Source organism: Lissotriton vulgaris, chromosome 5 (assembly GCF_964263255.1).
Source record: "Lissotriton vulgaris chromosome 5, aLisVul1.2, whole genome shotgun sequence".
Lineage (NCBI taxonomy): Eukaryota > Metazoa > Chordata > Amphibia > Caudata > Salamandridae > Lissotriton > Lissotriton vulgaris.
The window spans coordinates 1748709385-1748730144 of record NC_141693.1 but is presented as its reverse complement, the minus strand read 5'-3'; the positions used below and the strand labels follow the sequence as shown (position 1 = coordinate 1748730144).

General features: G+C 47.2%; 1 protein-coding gene across 2 annotated transcripts in view; it reads left to right on the top strand.

Moving 5' to 3' along the window:
* LOC147717091 (ras-related protein Rab-18-B-like) overlaps positions 1-20760 on the top strand; it is a 478022-nt gene that overhangs the window by 388377 nt on the left and 68885 nt on the right. For both annotated transcript variants that reach the window (XM_086924004.1, XM_086924003.1), the window contains exon 6: positions 12400-12466. In XM_086924004.1, the coding sequence (XP_086780130.1) occupies positions 12400-12466 (67 nt within the window). The remainder of the gene's footprint in view (positions 1-12399; positions 12467-20760) is intronic.

The following is a 20760-nucleotide window of genomic DNA, read 5'->3' as shown; positions in this document are numbered from 1 at the left end:
AGGGGATCAAAGGACAGGGGTATGAGGTGTTCCGACCGGCCCTCCCCGCCAATGTAGGGCGGAGCAGACAAACACTCAAGAGGTGTGCCGTCCGGCTCCACGGGGCTTAATGGAGCGGAATAGCTACACACTCGAGGAAAGGGTGAGGATATACACAAGCCGTGTGCAGAACGGTAACAATGCAAAACACCCGTTCACACAGTACCAATAGGCAGCACACGCGTTAAGGAAATGAGGCATGTAACAACAAGGCTGGGAACGAAAATACAGCTAAGTAGGATGCTGCCAAAGGAAATACCACTAAACCACCCTTAAGGAATCCGACTCCGAGGAAGGCTGAGTCGATAAGCAGGGCAACGATACACCAAACACGGAGACGCCGAAGAAGCTGCGCCAAACACGGAACAATGCGGAAGTAAGAAAGGGGCGTGGTCACGGAACGAGTCAGTAAGCCAAGCGGCAAGCAACGTGCGAGGCGTTCCTTTAGAGGGCTAAGGGAGTGTGTGAAAAGTGCGCCTCTCATGTCTGTGGTCCGACCCTGAACACAGCTCAAGGTCTTCTTCTTCGCCCCCGAACCCTAACATAGCTTAAACTTTTGTAAATAACTTTTGTGAAGATTATGTTCAGTGTATTTTATTGTGACGAAAATCTAAGAACAGAAGTGAAATATTAACATCTTTTTGTGACATTTGTAATAAAGCTTGAAACATTGAGAGAACATATTTGAACCAGTTGTTGAATGGTTGCAAAGATTGATGCTGTGGTGGCGCTGAGTGATGTTGTGATGGCGACGAGTGATGCTGTGGCGTTCAGTGATGCTGTTGTAGCACATACTGATGTTGTGGTGCCCCTGAGTGATGCTGTGGTGGTGCGATAGATAGAGTGAGTGGGATAGATAGAGTGAGGGTGATAGATAGATAGAGTGAGGGAGATAGATGGATAGATGGATAGATATATAGATAGATATATAGATAGATAGATAGATAGATAGATAGGTAGATAGATAGATAGGTAGATAGATAGGTAGATAGGTAGATAGATAGATAGATAGATAGATAGATAGATAGATAGATAGATAGATAGATAGATAGATAGATAGATAGATAGGTAGATAGATAGATAGATAGATAGATAGATAGATAGATAGATAGATAGATAGATAGATAGATAGATAGATAGATAGATAGATAGATAGATAGATAGATAGATAGATAGATAGATAGATAGGTAGATAGATAGGTAGATAGGTAGGTAGATAGGTAGGTAGATAGGTAGATGGATAGATAGATAGATAGGTAGATAGATAGATAGATAGATAGAGTGTGGGGGGGCTTGGACATGACAACATACCACAACATGGCGGAGGTGGAGAAGGGTACAAGGCAAAGGGGGAGAAGGGTGCAAGGGGGAGGGGGAGAAGGGTGCAAGGGGGGGAGGGGGAGAAGGGTGCAAGGGGGAGGCCAGGAAGGGTGCAAGGCAGAGGACGAGAAGGGTGCAAGGCAGAGGGCGAGAAGGGTGCAAGGCAAGGGGAGAAGGGTGCAAGGCAGAGAGGAGAAGGGTGCAAGGCAGATGTGGAGAAGGGTACAAGGGGGAGGGGGAGAAGGGTGCAAGGCAGAGGGAAGAAGGGTGCAAGGTGGAGGGTGAGAAAGGTGCAAGGCAGAGGGCGAGAAGGGTGCAAGGTAGAGAAGGGTGCAAGGGGGAGGGGGAGAAGGGTGCAAGGCGGATGTGGAGAAGGGTACAAGGGGGAGGGGGAGAATGGTGCAAGGGGGAGGGGGAGAAGGGTGCAAGGCAGAGGGAAGAAGGGTGCAAGGGGGAGGGCGAGAAGGGTGCAAGGTAGAGAAGGGTGCAAGGGGAGGGTGAGAAGGGTGCAAGGGGGTGCACGGCAGAGGGGAGAAGGGTGCAAGGGGGAGGGGGGAAATGTGAATAATGTACTAGAAGGCAAATATTTGGTTCAGTATTTAAAGATGTGGCTTAACAGCTAGAGCAGCTGACTTACAAGCTGGGGAACCCGGTTGATTTTGGGAAAATCCTTTAACCTCCCTGCTATATAAAACTGCAACAACAAAAAAAGTCCACTTTGAACATGTGTTTGGGTGAGACACTGCTCTACCGAGATCCTAACATAAGATAGCCCTGTCACTGTGAGGCTGCGTCTTCACTGTACCTTACAGCATGGGTCGGTGCCACATGTCAAGATAAATGCCATCAGCCGTGACTTGGCCCTTCGGAGTCCACAGTATCATATATATCGGGACATGGCAATCACCCGATCAAGCCTTGATCCTGCTGTAATTCTACCCAAAGCACCTCCTGCAGAGCTCAGATGGTATCACACCTTGGATTCTCTTTCTTCACTAAAGAAAAGTCCCTACCTCCGTCATATTTTTTTCTGCTGAAATGAACTGGAGTAAATCATACTTGTAAAACTCACACACAGCGGATGCTCCGACATTGACATCCTTTAGGAGTGCCCGGTCTCTTGTTTCTTTGCCCTGAAGAAGCCCATTACTGGACGAAACATTGGCTGTGTGTGTTTTTTAAAAGAATATTGTGAATAAAAGAAGAAACTAAAAAGAAAAAAACTATGGACACGGACCAGTTATTACTGTCTACCTTGTGTTGATATTAAGCGGTGCACATATGCAAATCAGTCTTGACCCATCTCCCCACGGGAACAATAGAGCTCATACAGCCAAGCCAGGTACTCCCTAGACCAGAAAAAAATAATCCCAAGACTGGTTTCAGGGTATCACCCCCTCATCATCCAGGCTAGCTTGAATCCTGTTGGAAAGCGAGCACGGAACCCACATCTGGGGTTACATCACTTTATTATGGTGTACAAGTTTGTGGAATGTTCCCACTAACAACTTCTTCAGTCCTGTGAGGGATAACTGTAAGCTCAGATGGGCATGTTTCTGGGGTGGGCTTCATTTGCTAACAAGAGGCTGAATGCCATGTTGCGTGTGCATGGTCGGCTGGCTAAAGTTTTATGCCATTGTTGGAAAGGTAATGGAGATCTTGGGAGTATCTCAGCAGGGTCTGCAACACAGGAAAGGGTGAGAGGTCACCTGACGCAGAGTGTGGATTTGTAGCCCACATGAGAGATACAATATAACAGGAAAGGCTGATTCCCAAAGCCATGCTAGATCAACTCACATCAAAAGGCCATGTGGGTGGATATTTTGAGCACGCAGGCCTTGGGCTCTACTATGGTTCACCCTGAACAGTCTTAAATGACAGCAAAGAAAAATGAAGGAACCTGGGATAAAGACTTGTCAACCCGGTCTTAACCTCCACCACCTTTGCCCAACCTGACACACTTCCCCTCTCGGAACCCTAGAAAGCATTCTACCCAACCCCTCTATCAATGCCTAATACAGAACTAAGGAGATCACTGCATTGCGCCTTGTACCGGTGTCGTAAATGTCCAGACTTAGTGAGACTACTAAGTCTGATGTTTGAGGTTGGGGTGATTTTACCTTACCATGAACACCGGTGCCATACACTCAACACTCATACAGAGCTACAATGTATCACCCAAAATCTATACAAACCGAATCACAAACTACTTTTTCTCAAACTCCGTCAACTGTCCCCCACAAAAAACACAACAAAAAAACCCAGTAAGAATGGTCCATTTTCGAAGGAAGTAATGCTTGAAGGGGAAAGACTCATTGTGAAATAGACAAATCCCGTGCCAGTGTATATTAGCATTTTCGGGAAACACGGTAATCTACTAAAGTTGTAATCCACATAATACATAAGGCCCGTAAATGTGTAGGCGGGTAGCAAACCTAAAGATCAACAGCACAATCCATGAAGGAGCTTTTAATACATATGTACCAGGTAGCCTTTTGATGCAGAAGACCTTAATATAGTTCACAAATTTATAACGCAGTCAGCTTCCACCTATTAGAAATCATCCCAGCGCAGACATAAAGTTGAATGATAACAGTCTAGGTGGGACAATGTATAAAGTGCCTGATGTGCATCCTTAAGCTAGAGGCGAGTTCGGATGACAAGTAGGACAGACTAGGTTCCTCCAGCACTCAGACACAAGAAAACAAGACCAATTCTGTTTTTAAGCAGCATTTGCAACAATGGAAGCCCAGAGTCTCTTTGCGTTGTGGGAGCACCAACCCGACGAAGGCCAGTCGGCAAACACCAGTGATACAACAGATCAGTTGGTAAGGCACAATCCACATAGGATATAAAAAAAAGGGTCAGGCGGGCAGCTCGGCCACAGTTAATCTCCAAAGTCCCAGTATTTCATGTTTTCATTTGACTGAGAAGAAAATAAAGGCAGCTGAACAGATGAGCATCAATACCGCAAGCTCCGAGATTCCTTTCACCTGCCACCGTTCACCGACGCCCTTTTTTGCCGTTGTTAATGGAAAACGCTAGACAGTATTCTGAAAGGTCACGCTAAGTGAAAGAAACGTCAGCAGCACAGCTGGTACGAAGACTTTTTAAACAACGCTTCCTCCATAGACCAGCATTGGCCGCGCGGCTGTAAAAGTAAAGCTGCGTGGCTGCGAAATAAACACGAGTGGTGACGCGCGTGGTGTGCACTCGCGTCACCCCAAGTGCTACTTTGCGGCGATCAGCTTGTAATAACGTGCATGCGCGCGCGTGCGCGCTCTTGTGCGCGTTCTAGCAAGCTGATCGCCGCAAAGTAGCCCCACTTAAGGTCTCGGCCGAGACCAGCACATGCGCTGGATCAGGCCGAGACCAAAAAAAGTCGAATCCATCAGTCTTTTCTTCTCTGGACACAGGGAATGATGATTGTAAAACATATCCGCCCTCCCAAGGCTAGTCAGAGCTGCCTTCACATATGCTATCCAGGGGACTGTATACATGTGATCAAGAGATAGACAATCCAACAGGATCAACCCATTAAGCTGTAAGCCATCCCCAGTCCGTATTTTAACCCAGCAAAGCAGGGGCCTAAGTGCTCATCTATTTAAGATCCAGCCCCTCTTGAACCTAGAATGGTACTTTGTGGGGCCTGCAGGATACACCTCAAAAACCTATTTTCTGCCATTTAGATCTTATCTACCGGTCTGTAGCTCCAAATTTCACTGCCTTATAACACTATAGAAGTACACTTAGATGGAGTCCAGCCTCTGTGCGAAGCTGGCAACCACTGTGACAGAAATGTTTTTATTGAGTTGAAGAGGAGGTGAGTTTTTGTATTGCCTCATTAAGATGTGTGTACAATATGTAAAACTTTAAACTTGATTTGCTCTTTACCTGGCAACCAGGGAAGAGATTTTCGTGCTGGCTTTCGATTGTTTGGGCAATGGGTTTAAAGCCCAGTGTAAACTATGATACAATCACCCAGTCTTGTCTAGCATCCGGTCTGTTAGACCTTGTGGGAACAATAGGGAAAGGCAGCATCTTTACCACAGTGTTGATTTGGGTTGGTTCGAGGCATGTGGGCTGCTGAATTCATATCTGTGCATAGATCGCCGCCTAGTGTTGGGTCCGGATGATTGCACATTGTTGTCCTGGAAGAGTCTTCGAAGTATCACGAGATAGGTGGCTCCTCCCCTGGACTACAGTGCGCATGGGCATCGCCTCCATCCCCAGATTGTTTTTTTCCGCCATTGGGTTCGGATGTGTTTCGGTTCCCTCTGTCGGAACCGATCGTTGTTCAACTTCTACTCGAGACCAAAAGGTCTTTAGGCTGGGCGTCGGTATAGTTGCGTACGGGTTTCTTTTCTGACTCTCAGCTCCGATCTCTTGCTGCCCTTCCACGTGCTTTCGGCGCGGACGGGCCTACACTACACTTTTGCTATGGAGCGAACTCCGTTTAAGAAGTGCCCGGTGTGTAACTCCAAATATTCACACCTCGACGTGCACCCTGTGTGCAATACATGCTTGTCACCGGATCACCACGAGGACAGCTGCATGGCGTGTTCGAGATTCCGGTGCAAGAAGACTTTGAAGATTCGTCGGGCCAATAGGCTCCAGGCTCAGTTATCGGCTGCGGCGCCCCCACCAGACGACATATTCCAGGAATCTGTCGAGGGAGAAGACGACGCGCAAGGTTCGGACTCTAGTCCCGCGTCCGAGGGGGAGACCTACGACGCGGGTGAGGAGAACTCTGACGAAGTCACCGACGAGGTAGGGGACGACGATCGGGCTTTTGCCACTGTGGAGGATAGCTCGGAGGAAGAGCATCCCCAACCAGACTCAGGGGTTACTCCCCTTCATACGGCCCAGGTCGAGGGATCGCCTTCGGGCCTTACCCAAGATCTAATTATGAGTCCTACGTCCCCGCCTCCGGGCCCGGTCGCGGACATTTATGAGACGCCACTTGCGTTGAAGAAAACGAAAGTGAAGCCCACTGGTCACGCACCCTCGGATGCGAAACCGAAAGTGAAAGTGGCGCTGGTGCAGAAGGTTCTGGAGGCGTCAACTTCCAAGAAACTCAAACTGGCCGACTCGAAGCGCCACGCCAAGATGGCCGACCCGAAGCCCTCGGGGTCGGCGCCGAAGGCGAAATCGTCCGACGCGGTTGCGTCGGTTCCGAAAGGGGTCGTGGACCCGAAGACGGCTCCGAGGAAGCGTCAGGGCGACGACGCACATAGGCATGGGGCGTCGGCCCCGAAGAAGGTGCCTGCTGGTGATCAGGCTGTCGACGCTGAGAAGTCGCTCGAGCCGGTCAAGCCCTCTCCGGCCTTGACGAAGAAGGTGGCGGAATCCCTGCAGCGGATTCGAAAGGACAGTGTGGTTCCCGCTCAGGACACTGTGACGCCTAAGCTCACGCCTAAGCCTGCGAAGGAGCAAACGCCTATCCGTTTCACCCTTCCTCCCAAGTCGGCGCCGAAGGCCTTCGCGCCGAAACAGAGCGGACCCTCGAAGGAGGTATTGGCACCGAAAGCTGCCTTGGTGGTGTCGAAGCTTCGGCTCCAACCGCTTGCTGAAGAGGAACGTCGTGAGGTAATCATCGACGCCAACACCGGGAAACTGTCTCTCCTCAAAAGGAAGATCACGACGGAGCCGGCGTTGGAACATTTTAAGATCCCTCTCAAGAACAAAAGGGACTCTGCGGAATCTTCGGCGCTGGTGGAACCTGTGTCCCCACAAGCCCTGGGACACTCGCCAACGCGTTCCGCCGCAGGCGATGCGGACGAGGAAGACGCCGAGTACAACTATCCGGCGTACTCGGATCCGGAGGAGGAGCACGAACCTTGGTCCGCCGGGGGCGACCCAGAGGACCCGCAGTCGGGCCAGGACGCGCAACTTTTTGCGGCAAAAACGTCCCCGACGGAGGACTCAGCGGCCTTTAATGCTCTGATCGAAAGAGCTGCGGCTAACCACGACGTCGAACTGCACTCGGACCCCGTGGATGTGGACTTCTTGTTTGACACTTTCTCTGTAGCTGAAAAGTCAGTCAAAACGCTGCCGATGCTTAAAGGGGTGCTTAAACATGCAACGGAGGTCTTCAAGGAGCCCACCCGGGCGCGTGTGGTCAACCCTCGCATCGACAGGAAATATATGGCAGCGCCCACGGATCCTACATATATCAAGGGACACTTGCCATTGGACTCCTTGGTTGTTTCCAACGCTCGGAAGAGGGCGAACTCTCAAACTACTGGTGACGCTCCTCCCCCCGACCAAGAGTCTAAGATCTTTGAGGCCTCAGGCAAACGAATTGCTGCACAGGCAGCCAATATCTGGAGAATATCTAACACTCAAGCCCTACTTGCACGCTATGATAGGGCCCATTATGACACCTTAGAGTCAATACTGCAACACTTGCCTGACCAATACAAGGAGGCAGGAGAAATGCTCATTCAGGAAGGAAAGCTCATTACGAATGCATCCATAAAATGTGCACTGGATGTGGCAGAAACAGCCTCCAGGGCAATCAATACCAGTGTGTTGCTTAGACGCCATGCCTGGCTTAGAATTTCAGGGTTCAAACCCGACATCCAAACTACAATACTGAATCAAACAGTGAATCCTGACCACCTGTTTGGCCCTGAGGTGGATGCCACCCTGGAGAAAATGAAAAAAGATACGGAAACTGCCAAGTCTATGGGGGCTTTACAAAGTCAGCAGTTTCGGAGTGGTTCCTTTCGCCGCTCAACTTCCAGAGGCACCTCAAGGGGACAGGCATCGCAGTCCACACAATATTACAAGAGTAACACCCAAACCTCGTACAACAACAAGGGTAGAGTTGGTTACAGAGGCAATAACGTCAAGGGCAGGGGACGTGGAAACAATAGCTCCAGGTCCACCACCACCAACAAACAGTGACGTCTTGTCACTGCCCCCCGACCATACAACACCGGTCGGGGGGAGACTCCAGCAGTTCCTGCCGGCGTGGAAGTCCATCACCACGGACAGGTGGGTGAGGTCTCTTATCCAGTACGGGTACTGTCTAGAGCTTACTTCCATTCCACCGGACATACCCCCAAGGAGCCGTCCTATGTCAGGCGAGCACTTGACCTTGTTGCAGCAAGAAGTTCTAGTCATGCTGCAAAAAGGGGCGATAGAGCTCGTTCCATTGCAAGAGCGGGGAACAGGGGTTTACTCCCTGTATTTTCTGATTCCCAAAAAGGACGGATCCCTCAGGCCAATCCTGGACCTCAGGCCCCTAAACTGGTACATCCTCTCGGAGCACTTCCATATGCTCACGTTGCAGCAGGTGCTTCCCCTGCTTCAGCAGGGGGACTTCCTGGCTACGCTGGATCTGAAAGATGCCTATTTTCATATCCCCCTGCATCCTTCCCACAGGAAGTATCTCAGATTCACGATTTTAGACCAGCATTACCAGTTCAGGGTTCTGCCGTTCGGGGTCACCACGGCGCCAAGGGTATTTACAAAGTGCCTAGCGACTGTGGCGGCGCATCTCCGTCGCCAGAACGTCCACGTCTTTCCCTACCTGGACGACTGGCTCATTCAGGCAAAGACAGAACGACAGTGCGTCGACCATGTGTCACGCACCATTCATCTCCTGCACGATCTGGGATTCTCTCTGAACTATCCAAAGTCCCATCTCCAGCCCGCCCACGTGCGACAGTATCTGGGAGCGACAATAAACACTCTGGCAGCCACTGCGCAGCCAAATTCAGTGAGAATCGCCAGTATCCAGGCGCTGATCCAGCGGTTCAGACCTCAACACTCGCTTCCAGCGAGGTTGTTCATGCAGTTGATAGGCATGATGGCCTCCTGCATCTCCATTGTCCCGCACGCGAGACTACATATGCGTCCGCTTCAGGAGTGCCTTGCACGTCAGTGGACTCAGGCTCATGGGCAACTGACAGACCTAGTGTTGGTGAGCGGTCGGGCATACAACTCTCTGCATTGGTGGAATCCACAAAACCTTTGCAAGGGCCGACCATTCCAAGAGCCTGTGCCACAGATTATCCTGACGACGGACGCCTCTCTCCAGGGATGGGGAGCGCATGTACTCCAGTACACGGTGCAGGGACTCTGGACACTACAGCAAAGGAAGATGCACATCAATGTGTTGGAACTGATGGCAATCTTCATGGCCTTGAAGGCGTTCAAAGTACATCTGTGCAACAAAGTCGTGTTGATCCGGACGGACAACATGACGGCCATGTACTATATTCAGAAGCAGGGAGGCACACACTCTCCGCAGCTGTCTCATCTGGCTCAGAGCATGTGGAAGTGGGCCATTCAGAGGAACATCTTCCTCATGGCAGAGCATCTCCCGGGCAAGGACAATCAAATGGCGGATCTGCTCAGCAGGCACAGCCATCAAATGCACGAGTGGGAGATACATCCATCAGTACTCCAACCGTACTTCCAAAGGTGGGGTCATCCAGAGATAGACCTGTTCGCCACAAAGGAGAACGCAAAATGCCAAAGCTTCGCCGCCAGATTCCCACACCCGCAATCTCAGGGCAATGCGATGTGGATGAACTGGTCAGGCAGATTTGCGTACGCTTTTCCCCCAGCACCTCTGATACCGCTGGTGGCACGCAAGCTCAGGCAGCACTCGATGACTCTCATCCTGGTTGCTCAAACGTGGGCTCGCCAACCATGGTACACCACGTTTCTAGAACTGTCCGTGGTACCGCATCAGAGGCTTCATCTCACTCCCAGCCTTCTGACGCAGAGCCATGGCGACATTCAGCACCCAGATCCGCAACAGCTCAACCTGGCGATCTGGCTCCTGAAGTCCTAGAGTTTGGCTACCTCAATCTTCCTCCCGATTGCATGGACATCATTCGGGAGGCGAGGAAGCCCACTACGAGAGCTTGTTATGCGGCCAAATGGAAGAGGTTTGTCATCTACTGTGTTAACCACGATATTGACCCGCTAGATGCTTCCATTCAAAACATCATTTGTTACCTGTTCCACTTGTATCAATGCAATCTGGCGTACTCTTCCATCCGCATTCACCTGTCTGCTATGGCAGCATACCTCCAGAATAGGCAACACCTGTCACTCTTTAAGGTCCCTGCTATCAAGGCCTTTCTGGAAGGACTCAAAAGAGTCATTCCACCAAGGACCCCACCAGCTCCAGAATGGAACCTCAATGTGGTTCTTACAAGGCTGATGGGTCCTCCCTTTGAGCCACTGCACTCTTGTGAGCTTCAGTTTCTGACTTGGAAGGTTGCGTTCTTAGTAGCCATCACATCGCTACGGAGGGTTAGCGAGCTGCAGGCGCTCACCATCCAAGAACCTTTCTTCCAAGTACATGCTAACATGGTGGTGCTCCGCACTAACCCTAAATTCCTACCCAAGGTGGTATCACAATTCCACATAAACCAGACAATTGAATTGCCGGTGTTTTTCCAAAACCCAGAGACGCTGGCGGAGCGGATGCTCCACACCCTTGATGTTAAGAGGGCCTTGATGTACTATGTAGACAGGACAAAAGGTTTTCGCAAAACCAAGCAGCTTTTTGTTGCTTTTGCCACACACCACAAGGGAAACGCTATCTCCAAAGCTGGGATCGCTAGGTGGATAGTGAAATGCATTCAGATCTGTTACGCTAAAGCTAAGCGCACTCTCACTATCCCACCGAGGGCCCACTCCACCAGGAAGTTGGGGGCCTCTATAGCTTTCCTAGGTAACATTCCCTTAGAAGATATCTGTAGAGCAGCCACATGGTCTACCACACATACTTTCACTAAACACTACTGTGTAGACGTGCATTCCAAACAGCAGGCAGCTGTTGGTCAGGCTGTTCTAAAAACACTTTTTCAGACTGCTGCAGCTGGCACGGGCGGCCGCCGCTAATGGAGGGACTGCTATGTATTCTATGCACAGATATGAATTCAGCAGCCCACATGCCTCGAACTGCAAATGCTACTTACCAGTATGCATCTGTTCTTGGCATGTAGGGCTGCTGACATTCATATCGCCCACCCTCCTCCCCGGCGCCTGTAGCAGCTGCAGTATTTCATTCATAGGTATATATGTATATGCTCATAGCATGGTCATCACTCACATTCTTCACTCCATCTCTGCCAATGGCTAAAAACAATCTGGGGATGGAGGCGATGCCCATGCGCACTGTAGTCCAGGGGAGGAGCCACCTATCTCGTGATACTTCGAAGACTCTTCCAGGACAACAATGTGCAATCATCCGGACCCAACACTAGGCGGCGATCTATGCACAGATATGAATGTCAGCAGCCCTACATGCCAAGAACAGATGCATACTGGTAAGTAGCATTTGCATTACAAAACATGTTGATGTCCAACAGAACTCCAAGATTTTGGCTCAGTCACAGTGGATGCCTTGCTCCCCATGTTCTATGGCCCTTCTAACAGGGTGGATTTCCGATCTTTTCCACCTTAGGATCTCTGATTTTGGGGTAATGTGCACATTTGTTTCATATAATATTTGTTGTTTTATGTTTTCCCTAACTGAGGCATAGTGCACACTCCTGCATTCCCTGTAGTGCAGGCCACCCTGCTTGACAGTCCCTTCCTGGGCATCAGGCACTGGTAGCAGTTCAAACCTCAGTGGCAGCAAAGCCAGGGGTACCCCAAACCCTGTCACCAGGACATTTACCGTTGTCAGTAGAGCTGAGGGCAGCAAATACTGAAAGCAGCTTACAGCCCCTAATCTCATTGAAGCTGAGGGCCATTGATAGCAGGCCAAATCTACAAGTCCATTAAAACCGAGGGTCTTTTGTCGCAGATTGCGTCTGGTCGGGTAGAATGTAGGTGCCCGAAATCTGGATGGCAACACAACATACTATATAAGTTCCCTCTCCCATCATTTTGTATAATGCTACTTGTTTCTGAAGCCCTAATGATAATAGTGAGCTTTAGAAACATTGCTAAGTAGTTCCTTACTGTGCTGTTGTGTTCAAATGTACAGTCAATTATTCCTCAGGCTTTCAATTCCAATGGTCATAACCTATTGTCAAGGCTCTCTTTTTATTTCTTGTACAGACTGACCGTGAGGTGGACAGAAATGAAGGTTTACTGTTTGCTCGGAAACACTCGATGCTCTTCATAGGTAATGTATCTTCTGCAAATTAAATGAAATGAAGGCCTGGACTCGACAAACTTAATGTGGAGAAAATGGAGGGGCATGATTGAAATAGAGAAGCCCGGGAAACGAGGCAGATTGATTGGAATGAGAGGATTCAAAGCGCAGTAAACTCCAAACCATTATGGATGTCCTGTAGCGCTTGAAACGGTGTAATCTTCATAGAAGCCACCAGTGAGCTTTGTGCAAGTTCAAATGAAGAACAGGGGGCAGAAAAACAGAAATCTAGGACAAAAGTTTGGGAAAGGATATTAAGAATGAGCAGAGTGGGAGGAAAGTGAAGGCAGGTTGGGGTGCTTGCTAGAATTTGAGGGAGAAGTAGACGTGTGGGTTGTAAAGAATAACGGAAGGCAGGTATATTATACAGAAAAAAATACTTGATATTGGCACTTCACAGCTCGTGTAATTATTTATGGCATTCGTGGTAATGCTCATGCTGAGTTCCTGGAGTAGCAGATGTAGATGTTTGAGCACTGCCTGCATAGTTATGATATGCAGACTCAGGACTCGAATCCAAGCCCAGATCACCAGGGTCCAACCTTCTCCGGTGTTGAAAACCCATGTATTCAAGCAACTTCCATAACTGTGTAGCCTCTTCAGTGCTATCTGCTCCTAAAAGGAGGAGGGGGGAGGGTAGACATGGACCTTTCCAAGGGCAGTGATGTTATGGATTAGTCCACCACTGTGTTCAAAGGCAGTGAGGTACATTTATTTTCCCCCACATTTTGAGTGGGTACTTGCTGTCCTGCAGCAACGTTTGCAATTGTGAACTGGGCACCGGGACAATTGTCCTCTATACCACATTGAAAACAAAATGAGGTGAAGGGTCCTTGTGATAGCTGCAGTAGCTCCCTCTCTGCTTCTGAATAGGGTGCTGGAGCATGTTTAGCTGTCCTGGTCCTTCTTGGCCTACAATGCTTTGAGGTACTGTCACCGTATTCGAAACTTAGGGGCAATGGATTTCAGGACACTTGATAGTTATCAAAACAGTACCATACGATCCAAAATACATCCTTAGAAATCAATGACATTTCCTGAAAAAACTAAAGTTTAAGACAAGACAAGGTCGAGCATGGTTTTAATAGTGGCTACAGTGCAAAACCAAATTGTCTGCCAGGGTTTCTGTTGCTTTGTCAAGCCTCGCCAAAGTTACCAGCAAATTAAACAAGCATTTGCAATGCTACAGGTCTCGCATTTACTAGAGTTTGAGTTATTGGCATTGTAGATTACAATGCCTTTTATTAATGTGTTGGTTTTTTAAACAAATAAATAAAAGGCATTGCCATTTACAATGCCAATAGCATAAACTCTCGCAAATGCGAGACCTATTGCATTGTAAATGCTTGTTAAACATGTTAACACTGTGCAAATGTCGGTGTCTCATCTCAACAGTTCCATAACACACAAACATAGCAATAAGCAACACAAAAGAGACTAGTGAACCTTTATGAACAGCCTTCCACCGAGTGGCCACTTGTGGTGCTGAATTTTTAGTAACTTTTAATCTGTTTCAGTTTCCCAAAAATATTCTGCAGATTATGCAGCAGATTGATTATGGGGAAAATAAGGCAAATACATAAATATGTTAAAATAAAATAAACAATCATCCAGGGATTGATTACAAGGTATCACCTCCTCTTCACCCAGGCTAGCTTGAATCCAGTGGCACAGCAAGCATGGTGCACACCAACACATTCCCCTCAATGTACAACACAATGTGCACTCTTCTGCACATCATTCTGTCCCCACAACACACCTATGCCCCCACAACACACCTATGCCCCTACAACGCAAACCTATGCCCTAAAACTGTGCATAACCTATTCTCCAGCTCTCCTCCTGATGCACAACCACCACAAGGGACATCATACAGCAATCTCATGAGACATCCAGAAGTGTTCTACTAAGATATTACTCAGAGGTACCCGGCTGCACTTCACTTGGTGAACCTTGCTATACATCAACCTCCGCCTGTCTTCCTTAACATAATGCATTATGTTTCCTTTAGTGGTGGTTTCTCTTGGACTTTGAAAATCTGTATACTGATGCCTGTCAATGCCCATATTTTAAGAACAGCAGTACGGTGTGTGTCCAAATGCGCGCAAGGTACAAAAATGCTTGTTTTAGCATTGCAAAGATCTTATTCATTTTAACATAAAAGCACTAAGCAAACAACAGCATGAATTATCAAGAGAAACATGATACAGTAATTTAGCCAATCCATAGTACCAGAGATGTTGAAGAATCCAGGATACTTCCAAGTAACGGAGCGCGCTACAAAATAGTTTATACATACATACATACATAATAAGATACCAAGGAATAAACTGCAATGATTACTTATTGGTACAGTTGAGTAATGGAATAAAACTCATTCACACGTGAATAGTCATGGTAGCTAATAAAAGAAAGGACAGAGAAAGGAAAAAATTTAAAGGATAATCCTTATGAAACAAAATTAACAATACGAGAAGAAATAATAATTCTAAGTATGATTTATAAAACCCGAAAGGTCTTATTAAAGATAGTTGAATAGGAGGTGAGGCTAGGGAGAGAATCAAAGTAACCTAAAGGGTATTTTGGGTAAAGTGTGTATTTCGGTCAGATCTTAGGGAGTTTGATTTTTCCTAGGTATATACTTTATCTCCCATGTGCTTTGCAGTGCTTAGCCACTTAAATTGTTGCGATGCTTCTAATGAAGAACAACCATTTCCACAAAGTTTATTAATATCTTGTTTATCGATCTCTAGTTACACATGATTCTTTTGATATCTAAGAAGGACATAAGGTTAATCATTTGCGTATTTCAAAGTTGTTGATATATGGTGCGCATATAGCAATTATGATAAAATAAGGGTGGGGGTCTTTATTTGAAATATTTCCAAGTAGAGGCCTGCTCAAGCAACAGACAAAAAATAAAGAGACGAGAAATAAATGGAAAGAAATCACAGAAATAAAATAATCAACCCACCATTATCTCATCTAGATCCTCTCTCGTCCACCAGCTTAATGCAACTAGAGCATGTGGCACACAATGAAATGGAAGCTCTCCCCAGCAGGGACCATACCATCATGTACCATAACAGAGTAGAACATGGTTTCCAGACAAGACCAAGAACAATATGGATGATACTTGCTAAACTTATAGGCCATGCAAAAACAATATATTGAAGGCTGTTTTTGCTGCCCCTCCCCTGTTCCCATTCCTGTGCCCACCTACACGCCCATTTGCCCACATGTCTCACGCTGTGATGGTCCGGATGGATGTAGCGTGCTAGATCCATAGGATAACCATGGAGCTACCAGTAGGCTTGGTGCTCTAAGAGAGGGGTCACTATCCCCTCTCCAACACTCCAATGTCAGGGGTCTGTGGGAGTTGTTGCTTTTGCCCGCTGCTTGCGCTCCCAAGACACAATTGCCCGCACCAGGACTCGCTGGCCCAAACTGTAAAATGCCCGCTCATTACTCACAATTCAATCATGCATTGATGCCACTGGTGCTGCCACCGCCACTGTGTTGATCTCACATGAGAAGCCGGGTGAGTACTGGTGCGCGGAAGGGATGACAGGCAGTCCTCTTGTGGCTGGGAAGTCTGAGGTTACTGAGGAGGAGGGACCGGGGGATTTGGTGCCAGGTCTGTGCTTGATCTGGGCTTGTTTAGGACTTCGAGGCTCCCTCCGTCAAGCAAGATAAATCTTCATGACACTGCATCGAGGTGTACACTACTTTAAACAAGTACTAATAACAAGCACGGAATCGAAACCGGTGGTGTGCGCGCACCACAGAGGAGCCGACATGGGAATCGAAACCAGTGGTACGCGCGCACCACAGAGGAGCGGGGCGAGGGAGCGCGGCAGCGAGGCGAACCCGTGCTGCTGCGCTTGCTAGACACTGGTGGCACAAGAGTCCACCTTTGCCTAATTGCGTGCTGTATTTTTTTTAAAAAGCACGCTACAACCAATTGCTGCCTGTGAAAGCAAAACCACACGCACAAGCGTGTGGTGAGCTTTTTGAAGCCCGTACAAGAGGTCTCACACTGCGCGTGCAATGCTGCGCACTGCGAGACCTAAAAAGGCCTTTTCAATGGAAAATTGCAAAGTGAAACAAACATAGTTACACAGTGGCTAGCATGGGATCAAAATCCACTCTCTGTATGTTTTATACAAGAGATCTAGCAGACAGTCTAACAAGCTGTACATAACAGGGCAAAATTTAACTTAGACATACTGTTTTTGGACGACCTGGTGCTGCAAAAAATTTCTACAGTTCGTATATGCATCTTAAACACGTCCTATCAACTTCCATATACTAGGGTGGAAATCTTCAATAAATAAACCCTATATTTCATCTGAAACAGCCCTAAACATTTAGCAACCATACAATATAAAAGATTAAAATACACAGCTTCATAGTTTGTCCAAAACATAACAATGGAACATGTAAGGCAGCTTAAAATATACATTCCCCAGTCACACTAAGAAACATTATACTTCGTCTACTATCCAGCCGCCAAGCATTATACATTTTTAAAAGATATGTTCTATACAGGTTGCGGCAATGTACCCTCTTTACTTGGGATCGCATGTATTTATATTCATGCAAGAACATCTTATTCATGCCACTCGGTAATCGCAAGGTTGGTAGTAAAAAAAGAACCAAGAAAATAAAAATAAAGCTTTAAACATTTATCCATACGCAATAATTGGAAATTTAAAAGCAGCAACAAATATATGTTCCACAGTTGTAAAGTACATAGTGCTTAACCCTCCTACTAACAGCCAAAGCGTTATGGTTTTATCAAAGGATAGTATATTCTATACTGTTGTTAATAATAATAAAGCCTCAGTCACTGGCTATCTGTTCACTTGGATCGCTAAATATTGTATTTGTACGATAGCTTCTTATTCATAGCCCTCCGTGATTGCAAATAGGTACAAGAGAGGGCCAGTTTAAACTGAGAGCCTACTAGTATGTTAGGGAGAGGTCAAGAGGAGCTCATTTTTTCTAATATTCCAAGCCCATTCCAGATATCTGAGATCGCATAGACTAAATGTTTACTCGTGTCACTTTTTAAGATCCTTACAGCATCCATGTGTTGGCTCATGCCTATTTTGCACTGCTGTAATCCATTTCGTGCAATGAATATATCGGGCAAAATAAGAGTAAAGGGGCCTCCATCTCCCTGTGTTACGGGCAGGGAGGGCAATGATCTGGTTAGCCACCTTTCTTGTCCCATTTTGAAGTGAGCGAGCGTAACTGAAGGACAACACATCTGAACTGCACATGTAGTCTTTTAGCTTGTAATGGGTAGGTATTTATCCATGTATGTCTCAAGTCTAGGTGAACATTTATGCAACATAAACTGCCCTGCTAATGTCCCATCTGGGTGTTCCCTAATTATTTTGACTCCACAATTCGGCCATATTAGCCTTTCCACATGGGTTCTTAACATATTTTAGTCATGGGGTGCAGACTTGTTTTTCACATAAGATTAATTCTTCAAGGCATGTCCTATAGGAAGCCACCTCCCGCTGTTGACCAAAGCCGCATCCAGTACAAAAAGGATTTAAAGCAATTACCAGATGAATACTGTTGAGTGCTAAATCGAATCTCCCAATCTCCCAGTCACCACTTATCTTTGCAATAGCGATTGAGCCACTTGCCGCCAAAGTCCGACAGCACCACAGTGAATACGATCTCCGATACCATACTCTATTCAATTCATGTTGCTCTATGTCGATGCCATAAGTCTCTACATCAGAGACCCAAACACCAGATTAAAACCCATTCTCAGAGAATGCATCCACTTTGGAGAATTGACTGTGGTAAATATAAACTGGAGCAAATCTCAGATAGTTTCCCTTACTACCAATTTTCCACAATTCACATTAGATTACCCACGAACATGGTGTGATTTGGAGGTAAAATACTTGGGAGTGATGATCTCTAGGGATAGAGAGAAAATGCTGTGAGCTGATTACGACCTTGATATCTCGCTTGGTTTCACTGCCCTTATCATTAGCGGGTCGGATCTCCCTGGTTAAAATGGCATCATTGCCTAAATTGCTATAACTTTTCCTCAACATACCATAGACCCCCTCTTTTTTCCATATACTTCAAACTCTGCTGATTAGATTGACATGTGTAGGCAAACAACCCAGGGTGCGATGGACCACACTCACTTAGCCTTTTTCGAGAGAGGGCTTTGAGGGCCTGGATATGGAGCTATATTATTTATGTGCGCAGGCCCACTACACGACCTATTTGCTTAGGCCGCCACCTTCTATGCCCAACCATTGAGCAAGGCTACAAGGTCCCCCTGCCTACTACTGCCTTTTTAGGGGATAGGGTTCTAAGAGAGGGCACTACTCACTTCACTACAGCCTGTACCAACGTTTGCGTCTTGGCGGTTAGCCAGAAGACTGGATAACCTCCTTCTATACTCCCCATTGCTGCCCGTTGGGTACCATCATCTGGTCCCGGTCACTCAGGAGGCCTCATGTCGCAACATACTGCGTAAGAGGGGAATAGGCACCTGAAGTGATCTCTATCTTGAGGGCTTATTTAAAGATCGGGAAACAGTACTGAATGAAGTGGCCATCTAACCGCTGGAGATTTTTTTATTCATGAGAATCAGGCATGATGTCAGAACCGCCACTCCAGCATTTCCCAATGAGCCCCCCACACTACATACACTACACGGCTTACTACAAGTGTCGGGACCAGCTCATGTGGTTTCTAGGCTTTATCGTGATGCCCTAACAGGACGACCCAAAACACATGATGGGCAAGGCTATAGTGCTACAAACAAACTGGCATGATAACAGCCAGTAGCAGGCTGCGCATTATACACTTCATATTTTCACATCGTTTGTATTACACACCGGGAAGACTCTATAGATGCAAATTATGACCTGTTGATCATTGCGATAGATGCTGCCAGGAAGGTGCAAGCTTTCTACACATAGCGTGGCAATGTGGAGCAATACACAGGTATTGGATTGAGGTGGCGGCTGCTTTTTCCTGAATAGTGGTTGTCTCCTTTTCCCTCTTCCCGGTCACGGCGCTCCTAGGCTCCACAGAGGAACTGCAGGCTACACACAGGAAATTCTTCTACTGGAACTGCTTCTGCCAAAACGCAGGGTAGCGTGCCGATCGAGTCGAGGGCGGGCCCCACATTTAAAGAATTGTTGAATGACCCAACATATTGTAGGGAACAACAGACTACCTACGCAGAGCTTCTGCCATTGACTTCACGACCACGAGACATCTGGGACCCATTGCTGCCATATTTGAGAGAGGGTGCAGTGTGACGCCCCACATGACTGACAGTGGAGGTTATGGACATCTGAGTATGCATTGGGGGAGATAATGCCATGACGGGGAAAGGAGTAACCCCAATACTCATAGCAAGAGCTGCTGTGTTTGACTTATAGCCCGCTCTCACACTACACACACTCACATCATCGAGTGGTACTCCTTTGGTGCATGATCTAGTGGCCTGTTACGGTGATATAAGGGGGAATCATGTTTATTCATTAATCAAGCACCCACGAGATGCCATCTGGAAACACGAGATCTACATGTGTGGCCTAACTATTTTAAATATTGGCATATGTACCTTTCAGCAAAATGTGAATGCACTAAAAACACAATAAAAATTAAATGAAAAAAAGAAGGGGGTTTATTGGCAGATTAAATATAGTTGTGCCAATAAACGACTATATAGTTACTATTCTCTTTATGGGCTTCATTCCCCTCGGGTGCCTGCACATCATGAGAACATTTGTTTAGAGTACTCGTGGGCCACCTTGTTCTGTCTTCCTTATAGTTTGGTATTTAAATTTGCTACAAGGGCCGAGAGTTTATCCATATTTATACAATCTACCCATACAGTCATGTAAAATGGAAATTTGACCCCATTAATAAGTTCAGTTGAGCCTTTGCTTTGTTGCTCCCTTCACAACAAATGGTCTTAATTTGAATGCTTCATTCAAGTAACGTAGAGCTGCAATCTGATTAGAGCTTTCGATATCCGGACAGCTGTGGTGTGAGGTGGCACCTGCTGGGTGCCGTCTTACCCCTACCCCTACATTACACCTGTCTTGATGGGTGAGTGCTGATACTGGGGGTAAGTAGAGGTTTCTTTTGTGGGACCTCCTGGGTTGTAGTCTCTTTTAGTTTCCTAAGGAATTACCTAATGCCCTTCTTCATGGTGCCCGTTCCCCGGAATGGGCCGTTTTTTAGGTCGAGCCGAAACA